This window comes from Rana temporaria, chromosome 12, assembly GCF_905171775.1.
Source record: "Rana temporaria chromosome 12, aRanTem1.1, whole genome shotgun sequence".
Taxonomy (NCBI): domain Eukaryota; kingdom Metazoa; phylum Chordata; class Amphibia; order Anura; family Ranidae; genus Rana; species Rana temporaria.
The window spans coordinates 16,606,760-16,620,150 of record NC_053500.1 but is presented as its reverse complement, the minus strand read 5'-3'; the positions used below and the strand labels follow the sequence as shown (position 1 = coordinate 16,620,150).

At 47.0% G+C, this 13,391-nt stretch overlaps 1 protein-coding gene across 1 annotated transcript in view; it reads right to left on the bottom strand.

Moving 5' to 3' along the window:
- CHRNA4 (cholinergic receptor nicotinic alpha 4 subunit) overlaps positions 1 to 10,640 on the bottom strand; it is a 73,982-nt gene extending 63,342 nt beyond the window's left edge. Inside the window, exon 1 of the mRNA XM_040329771.1 lies at positions 10,170 to 10,640. Coding sequence (XP_040185705.1) covers positions 10,170 to 10,236 — 67 coding nt within the window. The 5' untranslated portion in view covers positions 10,237 to 10,640. The remainder of the gene's footprint in view (positions 1 to 10,169) is intronic.
- Between the last annotated feature and the right edge of the window lie 2,751 nt (positions 10,641 to 13,391).

Genomic DNA, 13,391 nt, shown 5'->3' with positions numbered 1-13,391 from the left:
AGTCCATGAATATGCCAATATGCCCCACGGGTGCAGTAAAAGGTGTCAGGGAGCATGGCGTTGATGGAGCTTGGCCTGAGGCTGTTTTTACTATAGACCCCATTAGGCTTTGCTGGATGGGCAGCATTTGAGATCTTTTTCTTTCTGTAGTTACACAGTTTACTCATATGTGAGCTGTCATGATTGAAATGCATGGGATTTTGGATGGTAAGCTTTTTGGAGCTTCAAAATTCAAGCTACAAAAAGCTAGTTCACAGTAATGGCTGGGCAGAAAGGGGTTTAAAACTGAGCAGTAAACTGCATGATTACCCCTAAACATAAATAATCCCACCACCCAGTACAAATCTTTGCCCCCCCCAAAAGAAAAAAAGGTCTCCCCTCGTAGCACAAATTGACTACCAATAAAATTTCCCCAAGTACACATCCTCTTCCCTCCTTTTACTAGCACAAATCCCACCCCCCTAGCACAAACCCCCCCCCAAAAAAAAAATTCCCCTGCTAACACAAATACCCCCCAATCATTCCTACTAGCACAAATCCCCCCCCCCCTGCCAAATTTCCCCTCCTAGTACAAATATCCCCTCCCCCAAATCATCCCCATTAGCAAAAATACCCCCCCCTCCCCCCAAAAAAAAAGCACAATTCCATCCCCGTTTTCTAGCCAGCCAGCCTTTTCTCCTCCATACGCCCCTAATTTACATGCAGGGTGCTGGATGCATGGATTCCAAAAGGGGTTATTTTTTATTTATTTTTTTGAAGCACATGATGAGAGCCGGAGGCTCCAATTGGCTTAAAAAAGGGGTGGCCCCGGGGCGCAGAGCACTGCGCCCCAAGCCCACCCAGTTGTGTGACAATAGCGAATCAATATTAGTTCTTGTCTTCCTGATTCTCCTCCTGGCCAATTCCGGCTCAAGAAACGAGTCCTGTAACCCGATTGGCCGAGAGGAGATTCTTTTGGCCGCCAAGGAGGAGGAGGGAGAGGGGAGGAGACACAGGGGGAGGTACGCCGCCATGAAGCCTGGGAAGGAGGAGACGCTGGGTGAAGCTGCTGCCCGGAGGAAGCCTGCAACCTAGATGGGGTAAGTGCCATGACCAATCGACTGGGCGGGTAGGTGGCAGCGGACAGATTGCCCCACCCAAAAAAAAAAAAATATACCACCAGCCGCCACTGCAGCCAGCTCTTCTGCAACCCCTTGTCTCTGCCCTGGAAGGACCTGCCTAATCCATCCAATCAATTTGTATCCAGCCAGGCAGGGCCTTGCACTACATAGATCTAAAAGGAAATTGTACAATCAGATTGCGAGCTTCGCAAGCATTCCGGTATCAGATCTTCACTGCTGATTCAAAATTGCCCCGCGGATTGTCTGCGTTATTAAAGCAATCAGCTGAACCTCTACTATTAATATCTATGTGGATTCCAGAACCGCGATAAGCCTGCCTGTAGAGTTGCGATAGGCAGCGAAGGGTTAACGATATCCGCTGGTAATGTCGGTGACCCCCGCTCCCCTCTTTCGCCGGCCCGGGGGCCCCCTCTGCACATGTTTTATTGATGTCAGTAAATTTTCCTCCCATGCTTTTGCATGGCAAACATCAGATCCCCGAGGTTGTTGGTTTAATAAGAGATGATTATTGCGCATCGTTTCTCGAGGGTCTTCAACCCTGCGGGGGGAAAGTGATTTGAAAGCTGGATAGTCGGCTCTTCTCTGCGGGGTTCTTAAAAAGCTCGATAACCCCACGGCGAAGCGCGGACCCCCACGCAGCATGGATGAAATGAAAGGAGCCTGCGTAGCCTTTTAGGATTTTTTTCTAGATCTTTATCTGAAGGCAAACATCTTTATATAAATGATCGTATCAACATTTCATGCCTAGAAAACAGTCTTTATCTATATAGAATTTGTAACCAGAGATATTCACAGAACGGCAGACAGATTTTTTCATTACATACACCCTGGTTTTCTGATTAGCAGTGGCGTGCGGTGACCGCGTTCTACTGTTCCTCTAAGGTTGGCCATACATGTTCAATCCTCTTCTACAATTTTCCTTTAGATTTACCAAAATCCTATTGCCCGGATTCAGATACATTTGGTGTATCTCTCGGCGGGCGTAACGTATCTCAGATACATTACGCCGCCGTAAATTAGAGCGCAAGTTCCGTATTCAGAAAGAACTTGCGCCCTACGTTACGGCGGCGTAACGTATGTGGTCCGGCGTAAGCCCGCCTAATTCAAATGTGGATGATGTGGGCGTGTTTTACCCAAATGATTTGTGACCCCACGTATTTGACGTTTTTTACGAACGGCGCATGTGCCTTTCATGAAAGAATCCCAGTGCGCATGCTCGAAATTAAGCCGCAAATCGTCAATGCTTTAGACGTGAACGTAACTTACGTACAGCCCTTTTTGCGAACGACTTACGCATACGATGTAAAATTTTCAAAATTTGACGCGGGAACGTCGTCCATACTTAACATAGGATACCCCTCATATAGCAGGGGTAACTTTACGCCGGAAAAAGCCTAACGTAAACGACGTAAAAAATTGCAACGGGCGGACGTACGTTTCTGAATCGGCGTATCTACCTAATTTGCATATTCAACGCGGAAATCTAGGGAAGCGCCCCTAGCGGTCAGCGTAAATATTGCACCCTAAGATACGACGGCGTAGGAGACTTACGCCGCTCGTATCTAGGCAACATTGAGGCGTATCTGATTCTATGAATCAGACGCCGAGATGTGACGGCCCGCACTCAGAGTTACGACGGCGTATCGGAAGATACGCCGTCGTAACTGCTTTCTGAATCTGAGGTCAAACCTAAACACTTTCAATTGGTATGCAGTCAGGCAGGCCCTTGCACTACATAGTTTAAGGTAAATCCAGATGAAATTGTACAAGAATATTGAACATGTATGGCCAGTCTAATGCCGTGCACACACGATCATTTTTCGGCATGAAAAAAAACGACGTTTTTAAAAACGTCATTTAAAATGATGGTGTGTGGGCTTCACGTCGTTTTTCGGCTTCTGAAAAACGAAAAAAAAAAAAATCGAACATGCTGCATTTTTTAACGTCGTTTTAAAAAATATCGTTTTTCGGGTTGTAAAAAATGATCGTGTGTGGGCTAAAACGACGTTTTAAACCCGCGCATGCTCAGAAGCAAGTTATGAGACGGGAGCGCTCGTTCCGGTAAAACTACCGTTCATAATGGAGTAAGCACATTCATCACGCTGTAACAGACAGAAAAGCGCGAATCATCTTTTACTAACACAAAATCAGCTAAAGCAGCTAAAAGGCGAATAGAACTTCCCCTTTAGAGTGCCGTCGTACGTGTTGTACGTTACCGCGCTTTTTTCATCATTTTTTAAAAACGATGGTGTGTAGGCAATGTCGTTTTTAATGATGAAGTTGGAGAAACTTTGGGGTGGATTCAAGAAGCAAATTGCGCCTGTGTAACCATAGTTACACAGCGCAATTGCTTACTTGCCCCGGCGTAACGAATGCTCCTGATTCAGGAACCTCGTTACGCCGACTGCAGCCTAAAATATGCGCGGCATAAGGCTCTTATGCCCGCATATCTTAGGCTGCATTCTTGCGATGACCGCTAGGTGGCGTTCCCGTTGTGCTCAGCGTATAGTATGCAAATTGCATACTAACGCCGATTCACAACGTTACGCGAGCCCTGCGTACGCAGTTTACGTCGTTTCCGTACGGCGGTTTTCGCGTAAGGCTGCCACTGCTATTAGCAGGGGCAGCCAATGTTACGTATACCCGTCTTTCCCGCGTCGCGAAATTTTAAATTTACTTAGTTTGCGTAAGTGATTCGTGAATGGCGCTGGACGCCATTCACGTTCACTTTGAAGCAAATGACGTCCTTGCAACGTCATTTGCCGCAATGCACTTCGGGAAAGTTTCCCGATGGAGGATGCGCTCTACGATCGGCGCGGGAACGCGCCTACTTTAAATGATTCCCGCCCCCTACGGGATCATTTAAATTGCACGCACTTACGCCGGGCATTTTGCCGGCGCGCCCACGCAATTTACGGAGCTACTGCTCCGTGAATCAAGGGCAGCGCAGTAAATTTGCGGGGGCGCAGGGCAAAAACGTTGCCCTGCGCCTCTGTAAAAAAAGCGCAAATCTACCTGAATCCAGCCCTTTGTTTTTTGGACATGCTGAAAAATGATCGTGTGTACGCGGCATAAATCCTTACATTCTGAGTTGGTTTACCGAGTAATTGACCTGCTGAAAAATAAAAAAGACTGCACTGTCTGCAGAAAGCCATTAGAGGGCGCACCGATTAAGCCGCATATGAAATGTAATCATGAAAATATGGCACAGCACGCAGGTAAAATACATACAAATCTCCTGCAAACTCTCCAAATTATTTTAATCCACGTTATACAAGTGGCCCACAGGACTAGAAAACCAAGACTTGTTTACTTCCAACTAAAGACATAGAATCAGAATTTCCATTCCACCGGTTTTCATCTGATCTGGGATTCTCAGGTTTAGGAATTTACACCCATTACAGGTGATAGTGCTGAATATAGGAGTGGGCATTGCTCAGTGCAAGGATTTAAAGAGGCTCAGGATGGCACAGCAATGGGCCACAGGAAAGTGGGAATCCTGCCTGGAATTTTTCTGGAAAGAAAAAAATTGAAAATATGACCTGTTGGGGGTACTTGAGGACTAGAGTTGAGAAACATTGGTGTAGGGGAAAGAGAAAACCAGGGGGAGAGTTTAAAAGACAGAATAGAGGAGAGAGAGAGAGGACAGGTGGACAAATAGAGAGTAAGGGGGCAGAGAGAGAAAGAGAGGGGGGCAGAGAGAGAGAGGGGGGCAGAGAGATGGAGCGAGAGAGGGGATAGAGAGAGAGAGGGGAGAAATAGAGAGTAAGGGGGCAGAGAGAGAAAGAGAGGGGGGCAGAGAGAGAGAGGGGGGCAGAGAGATGGAGAGAGAGAGGGGATAGAGAGAGAGAGAGAGAGAGGGGAGAAATAGCGAGAGAGAGGGGGAGAGAGAGAGGAGCTCTGGAGAGAGAGGGAGAGAGAGAAAGCACTGGAGAGAGAAGGGGAGAGATAGTTAGAAAGAGTAAGAGACAGATTGAGGGAGATAGTAAGAGAGAGGGAGAGAAGGAGGGAGAAATAGTGGTGGTGGTGAGGGGGAGGGGGGGCGGCTGGAAGGGAAATATTGAAAACATGACCCGTTGGGGGTACTTGAGGACTAGAGTTGAGAAACATTGGAGTAGGGGAAAGAGAAAACCAGGGGGAGAGTTTAAAAGACAGAAGAGAGGAGAGAGAGAGAGAGAGAGAGAGAGAGAGAGAGAGAGAGGGCAGAGAGAGAGGACAGGTGGCCAAATAGAGAGAGAGTGAGAGGGGGAAGAGAGAGAGAGAGGGGGGGCAGAGAGAGAGGGGCAGAGAGAGAGAGAGAGAGAGGAGAGAGAGAGGGGCAGAGAGATAGAGAGAGGGGGGCAGAGAGAGAGAGAGAGGGGCAGAGAGAGAGGGGCAGAGAGAGAGGGGGGAGAGAGAGAGAGGGGGAAGAGAGAGAGGGGCAGAGAGAGAGAGAGAGAGAGGCAGAGAGAGAGAGAGAGAGAGAGAGGCAGAGAGAGAGGGGCAGAGAGAGAGGGGGGCAGAGAGAGAGGGGGGAGAGAGAGAGGGGGGGAGAGAGAGGGGGAAGAGAGAGAGAGAGAGAGAGAGGGGGAGAGAGAGAGAGAGAGAGAGAGAGAGAGGGGCAGAGAGAGAGAGAGAGGGGCAGAGAGAAGATTGAAAAGAGAAGATAGAGAAGAGAATATGGGAAAGATAGGGAAGAGCGGGGGCAGAGAGAGGGGACAGAGAGATAGCGAGCAAGAGCAGATAGGGGGGGGGGGGAGAGAAGGGAGGGGAGCAGAGAGAGAAAGGTGTGATAGGACAGAAATAGAAGGGGGAAGAGAGAGAAAGAGAAGAGAAGAGAAGAGAAGAGGAGAGGGCAAAAAAGAGGGGGAGAAATAAAAGGGAAGAGAGAGAAGAGCGATCAAAGAAAGAGGGAATAGTGAAGAAAAAAAGAAAGGAGAGACAGAAAAGAGAGATGGGGGGAGAGAGAGAGAGAAAGAGAAGAGAAGAGGAGAGGGCAAAAAAGAGGGGGAGAAATAAAAAGGGAAGAGAGAGAAGAGAGAGCAAAGAAAGAGGGAATAGCGAAGAAAAAAAGAGAAAGGAGAGACAGAAAAGAGAGATGGATAGAAGGGGGGAGAGAGAGTGTGTGATTGACAGAGTAAACACATCCCATTCCCTATTTTAGCACACAGATGATGTGACTCTCCTCCATTTACACCCTGTAGCAGTGACCCACATCCTGGTCTCAGCTCTGCCCCACCTCTGCCCTACTAGCACAGATATAGAAGGGTATACAATGTAAAGTAGTGCAGCTACCCATCTGTGCCACCCACTCCCATGGATTTCCTGTATATAAATGCCTCTATGTACAGGGTGAATAGAAGTGATGTGCAGTAACTCATAGCAAACAGAGATGCTCTTCTTTGTAGCAAAACTTGAGTGAATTTTTGTTTGGCTGCTTTAGGTGAGGGCACACCATGGTTGCATAAAAAGCCCCCAATTGTCCTGCAAACCCCAATTTTGCAGCCATTCTACATGACATACCTTATAGGACTAACAAAGTGTGTCTTGTCTCATTTTACCCTATATTAAGACAGAACATGTCCCTATAGCAGAACCCTTCCATTTGGCAAATGTTCCTAGACCAACAGTGTGTCTGTCACATTGTACCCCATACTGTGACCGTACAGAACCCTATAGCAGTGCCCGTCCCCCATGCTATACCTTCCAAGACTGGCAGTGTGTCTGTAACATCATACCCCCATACTGACTGACAGTACAAAACCCTACAGCAGCACCCTTCAACACCTTCCAAGACTAGCAGTGTGTCTGCCCTATTACCCCCCATATTAATAAAGTATAGAACCCTATAGCAGCACTCTTTTACATGCTGTGCATTGACATTCCAAGACTAACAGTGTGTCTGCCCCATTATTCCCTATATAATGATAGTACAGGACCCTATAGCAGACCCTTACACTTGCCATACCTTTCAAGAAGACTAGTGGTGTGTCTGCCCAATTATCCCCCATATTATTAAAGTATAGAACACTATAGCAGCACCCTTCCCCAAGCTGTACCTTCCAAGACTAGCAGTGTGTATGTACCATTATTCCCTATATAATGAGAGTTCATGACCATACACTTGCCATACCTTTCAGAACAATGTATCTGCCACATATCCCCTAAATAATGAAAGTACAGGACCCTATAGCAGCACCCTTACATTTGCCATACTTTTCAAGACTAGTAGTGTGTCTACCCCATTATCCCCTATATAATGACCGTACAGGACCATATAGCCCCACCCTTACAAATGACATACCTTACAAGTCCAGCAAGTGATATCTGCCATATTATACTCTATATAAGAACAGTACAGGACCCTATAGCAGCACCCTTCACCATTTACAAGACTAGTGTATCTGTCCCATTATTCTCATTTTATAACAGGACAGGACCCTATAGCAGCACCCTTACAGTTGCCAAACCTTTCAAAGACTAGGAGTGTGTCTGCTTCATTATCCCCTATACAGGACCCTATGGCAGCACCCTTCCCCATGCTATAATTTCCAAAACTAGTGTTTCTGTCCCATTATTCTCATTCATTCCAGGACAGGACCCTATACCAGCACCCTCCCCCATGCTATAATCCAAGACTATGTTTCTGTCCCATTATTCTCATTCATTCCAGGACAGGACCCTATAGCAGCACCCTTACACTTTCCAAACCTTTCAAAGACTACCAGTGTGTCTGCTCCATCATCCCCTATAAAGGACCATATAGCAGCACCCTTACACATGACATACGTTCCAAGACCAGCAAGTGTGTTTGCCTTATTATACCCTATATAAAGGACAGTACAGGACCCTATAGCAGCACCCTTCCCCATGCTATAAATTTCCAAGACAACAGTGTATCAGTCCCATTATCCCCTATATAATGACAGTACATGGCCCTATAGCAGCATTCTTACACATGCCATATGCTGTGCATTCCAAGAATAGCAGTGTATCTGTCCCATTATTCCCTAAACAGGACCCTATAGCAGCATCCTTCCCCATGGGTGCCTTTCAAAACTACCAGTTCATGTTCTCTCATCATGCCCCATATAATGACAGTACAGGACCCTATAGCAGCACCCTTCCCCATGCTATAATTTCCAAGACAGCGGTGTATCAGTCCCATTATTCCCTCAACAGAACCCTATAGCAGCACCCTTCCCCATGCTATAATTTCCAAGACAGCGATGTATCAGTCCCATTATCCCCTATATAATGACAGTACAAGACCCTATGGCAGCACCCTTCTCCATGCTATAATTTCCAAGACAGCGATGTATCAGTCCCATTATTCCCTATATAATGACAGTACAGGACCCTATAGCAGCACCGTTCCCAATGCTAAAATTTCCAAGACAGCGATGTATCAGTCCCATTATTCCCTATATAATGACAGTACAGGACCCTATAGCAGCACCCTTCCACATGCCATATGCTGTGCATTCCATGACTAGTAGTGTATATGTCCCATTATTCCCTATACAGGACCCTATGGCAGCACCCTTCCCCATGCTATAATTTCCAAGACAGCAATGTATCAGTCCCATTATTCCCTATATAATGACAGTACAGGACCCTATAGCAGCACCCTTCCACATGCCATATGCTGTGCATTCCATGACTAGTAGTGTATATGTCCCATTATTCCCTATACAGGACCCTATGGCAGCACCCTTCCCCATGCTATAATTTCCAAGACAGCAATGTATCAGTCCCATTATCCCCTATATAATGACAGTACAGGACCCTATAGCAGCACCCTTCCACATGCCATATGCTGTGCATTCCATGACTAGTAGTGTATATGTCCCATTATTCCCTATACAGGACCCTATAGCAGCACCCTTCCGCATGCCATATGCTGTGCATCCCATGACTAGTAGTGTATATGTCCCATTATTCCCTATACAGGACCCTATAGCAGAACCCTTCCACATGCCATATGCTGTGCATTACATGACTAGTAGTGTATATGTCCCATTATTCCCTATACAGGACCCTATAGCAGCACCCTTCCATATGCTGTGCATTCCATGACTAGTAGTGTATATGTCCCATTATTCCCTATACAGGACCCTATAGCAGCACCCTTCCCCATGCTATAATTTCCAAGACAGCGATGTATCAGTCCCATTATTCCCTATATAATGACAGTACAGGACCCTATAGCAGCACCGTTCCACATGCCATATGATGTGCATTCCATGACTAGTAGTGTATATGTCCCATTATTCCCTATACAGGACCCTATAGCAGCACCCTTCCCCATGATATACATACCAGGACTGGCAGTTTATGTTCTCGTATCCCCTATATAATGACAGCACAGGAGCCCATATATATATCATCAGCACCCTCACCCAGCCCATACCCAGCCCAGCCTGCCCGATCTTGGCTCTGAGCTGTCCGAGGTGCTGAATCTCCGCTAATAGAGCCGTGCGCTCAGTCTCATTATCCAGCCCTGTCTATAGGATATAAAACTGGGGATGGCACTCTGAACACTAACCTGCACTCACTGCTATACATTGCATTCTATAGTGTACCCCCTAATGAGGTCAACCCAATCCATGCCAGCTTGCCCAGAGATACCTCTTCAGATACAAGCCCTTCTAAAGGGGTGCAATCTAAAATAGGCAAGGTGAAGCTACATTTCTCTTCACCTGTGGAGCTACACATCCCCAGCAAGTCCTGCCAGCCAAGTCTGTACCCCAAAAGCCCTGTGCCAACCTTGCCCACAAATCCTTCTCCAGTTATGGTGGAACTACAAGCTCCAGCATGGGATGTCTCACTTCCAAACTTCAGTGCCTGCAAGTCAAGAGTTATCCAAAACCCTACAACCTATAATGCCAACTGCATTCTGCAGCTACAGTGAACTACAGGACCCAGCAGTTCTTGCCAGCCACCCCCTAAATCAGTCAGAATTTCCCCCCATGGGTGGTGGCATTACAAATCCACAACTGAGACAAGTAAATTGGAACCTGAGATGGGCAGTATGAATATTTCAGCAATAAAAAATAAAAAACTTACCTGAAGGAAAGGAAAGGCAGATCATTAGCAGGAGCTGCAAGTTCTCTTTAAATGCCCAGGAGCCCATGATGCCAGTGAGATGGGTAAGATTTGCCCCCTGGGAAGGAGTGCTGGCACAGACTGGTGAGTTCAGGGACTTTCACAGTGAAGAAGCTCTTCTCCAGGTGCCATCACCTGTAATGCCTCCACATTCTGCTGTCACCTAGCAATCTCCTGCAGGGCTGTCATTGCTTGCTGTCAAGGCAGATGTGTCCCCTGTTCAGCCAGCAGTGGCTGTGCTGACTCTGATCTCCTCTCCCTGGATGTGAGCTGTGTCTGCTTCAAGCAAAGGAAAGGGGCTGTGTGCATATAAGACCTGCCCACCCTGGGCATCCAGCTATCATAGGTGTAGGGGAACTCTTCATGTCAAGTGCCAGGAGAGGCAAATGCCAAAGAGTGCCAACAGCCTAGGGTCTCCTCAATGCACCAAATGCAGCCTCATGGTATGTATAATTAAAATGCACTAAGTCTGATCACATTAGCACCCTGCTGAATGGACACAGTAATTGCATTAGTCCTCCTATAAAAGATTATTGTCACCCCCCCCCCCCCCCCCCCCTTCAAGCACTGTGGATAACAGACTGTCTTCTTTATCATGCAGGACACACATTCTGCCAGCTTGGTAACAGGCATGACAGCCAGTGCTGGAGGAAGTGTTACACATACAGGCTGCAAAGCAGTTTATTAATAAGGACTCAATGACTTGCCAAGGGTTTTTTTTTGTTGTGATCCGATTGGAGGGGATACCTTATATCTTTAGGAAATCATAATGGAATCTTATTTATCATGAGTTGCTATTTATATAATTAAGTTCTAACTAGTGCCTGACCATTCATATCAGTTCCTGCGCAGAACAGCTTACAATCTAATGTTCCTGTGCAGACAGGCAGCTGGGACAGGACAAAAACATTTGTCACAATTGGTAGTAACCTGGCGCATGTCCAAAGCGGTTTTAATGGAGCCTGGTTGAGCGCAGGGATGGTGGGAATCCCTCATAATGGGCACAGCAGGTGTACAGACTGGGGAATCCCTCATAATGGGCACAGTAGGTGTACAGACCTCGGAACTCAGTGCATAGATGGCGGCAGCCTCTCATAATGGGCACAGCAGGTGTATAGAAACCCCTCATAATGGGCACGGCAGGTGTTCAGATCTGGGAACTCAGCACAGGGATGGTGGGAACTCCTCATAATGGGCACAGCAGGTGTACAAACCAGCACAAGCAGGAACACTTCATAATGAGCACAGCAGGTGTACAAACCAGGATCTCAGCTCAGGGATGGTGGGAACCCCTCATCATGGGCACAGTAGGTATGCAGTTCCAGGAACCCAGCACAGGGATTGTGGGAGTCCACCTGAATGGGCACAGCAGGTGTGCAGGGATGGAGGGAACTCCTCATAATGGGCACAGCAAGTGTACACACCCAGAAACTCAGCGCATGGATGGCGGCAGGCTCTCATAATGGGCACAGCAGGTGTATAGAAACTCAGCACAAGGATGGTGGGAACCCCTCATAAGGAGCCCAGCAAGTGTACAGACCTGGGAACTCAGCACAGGGATGGTGGGAACCCCTCATAATGGGCACAGGTGTACAAACCAGGATCTCAGCTCAGGGATGGTGGGAACCCCTCATCATGGGCACAGTGGGTATGCAGTCCCGGGAACCCAGCACAGGGATGGTGGGAGTCCATCTGAATGGGCACAGCAGGTGTGCAGGGATGGTGGGAACACCTCATAATGGCACAGTAGGTGTGCAAATCTGAGAACTCAGCTAAGAGATTTCCCCTGCAAAATCTAAGACCTATCTACCAGACACTGACATCTCAGTTTTTGGCTGACTTGCCTAGTAATATGGAGTCCAGCTACAGGTTGTGCACTTTATTGGCCTCTAAAACTATCTTTACACTCAGATTAGGCTACTTTTAAAAGCAGGGAGGTCTCAGGGAAGGAGACCCTTACCTTGTGCTGCTGCTGGGAATCAGAAAGCGCAGGGTCTGGAGGAGGGCCAGAGAAGAGCCGATTGCTGAGGCTGCACAGAGAGGAACAGGATCTGTTGAAGGAATTCTGCCCACCTCTCTGCTGCAGATACAAGGGGGGTTCAGAGCCCACATGAAACAGCCTAGTGGGCCAGATTCGGCTCATGGGCCAAACCACACGTGTTTTGGAGCCTATGCAGTGACAATGCGGGCAAGAGAGCCAGGCAGCTTGGCATTATTTTTGTGTTGATTGTTTTGATGGTGGAAACCCCTGCTAATCTAATAATCCCCAAGGATCCCACTATACAGCCTCTGTAGCCCGCAGAAGTCATTGGTGGCCCACACACAGACAGACTGCCAGCAGAATAGGTATAAAGCGTTCCTCTCTTCCATGAGAACCTGTCTCTACACGTGTTCCTTTAAACATATAAAACTTTGTCTTTTAAAACTTGGCAGCACCACTCAGAAGAAAGAGATTGTACATCCTCGGAAACACTCGGAGTACAAGACAGTTTTGATTAGAAGTCAGATTAGGTTTATCTGAGCAGAGGGAGCCGGAGTATTGGATTCCATCACAAGAACGTCGCCTTGAGTTAACCTTATTACAGTCTCCTCAAGTCGACAGTGTCCATAATGAATATACTGATAAATTGAATTGTAAAAGGCAAATGCAGGCGGCCAGATTCGCCATTGTCTTTGGGATTGAAGAAGGAGCAGCCTGGTCTCTCCACATAGCATGTGTGTAATGATAGATGGAGCCAGAATTGCTCTGGTCTATATGGAATTGTAGGTATGGGCTAAAATAACCTATAAAAAATATACACATTTCCATAAAACAGTGTAAAGTAAAAATCATTTCTGAAGTAATTTATCTTTTTTTTTCATATAAATGTTGTATATTCAAGATCCTGTTTTACATTCATATCTGGAGAAATCTCCTCTGATAGAGGTTCTAGGAGGGGCAGATCGTATTGGTTGTAATCATGTTGAAAAATATTCATTTTTACCACCCTGGAAGTAATTTGTAACCCGTCAGTTATTGCCTGAAACCCATGGTTTTTTTTTTAGAGAGAGATATTTGGTATCAACCAGGCCAAAGGTTATTTCAGATAAGGGCTCAGAGCCTTGACTCGCTTGTGGAAGTAGTGAGTTGTGAGAGATGGAAGTCACCAGCAGCCTCCTTCTGTGAGAGAATCCTGGAGGGAC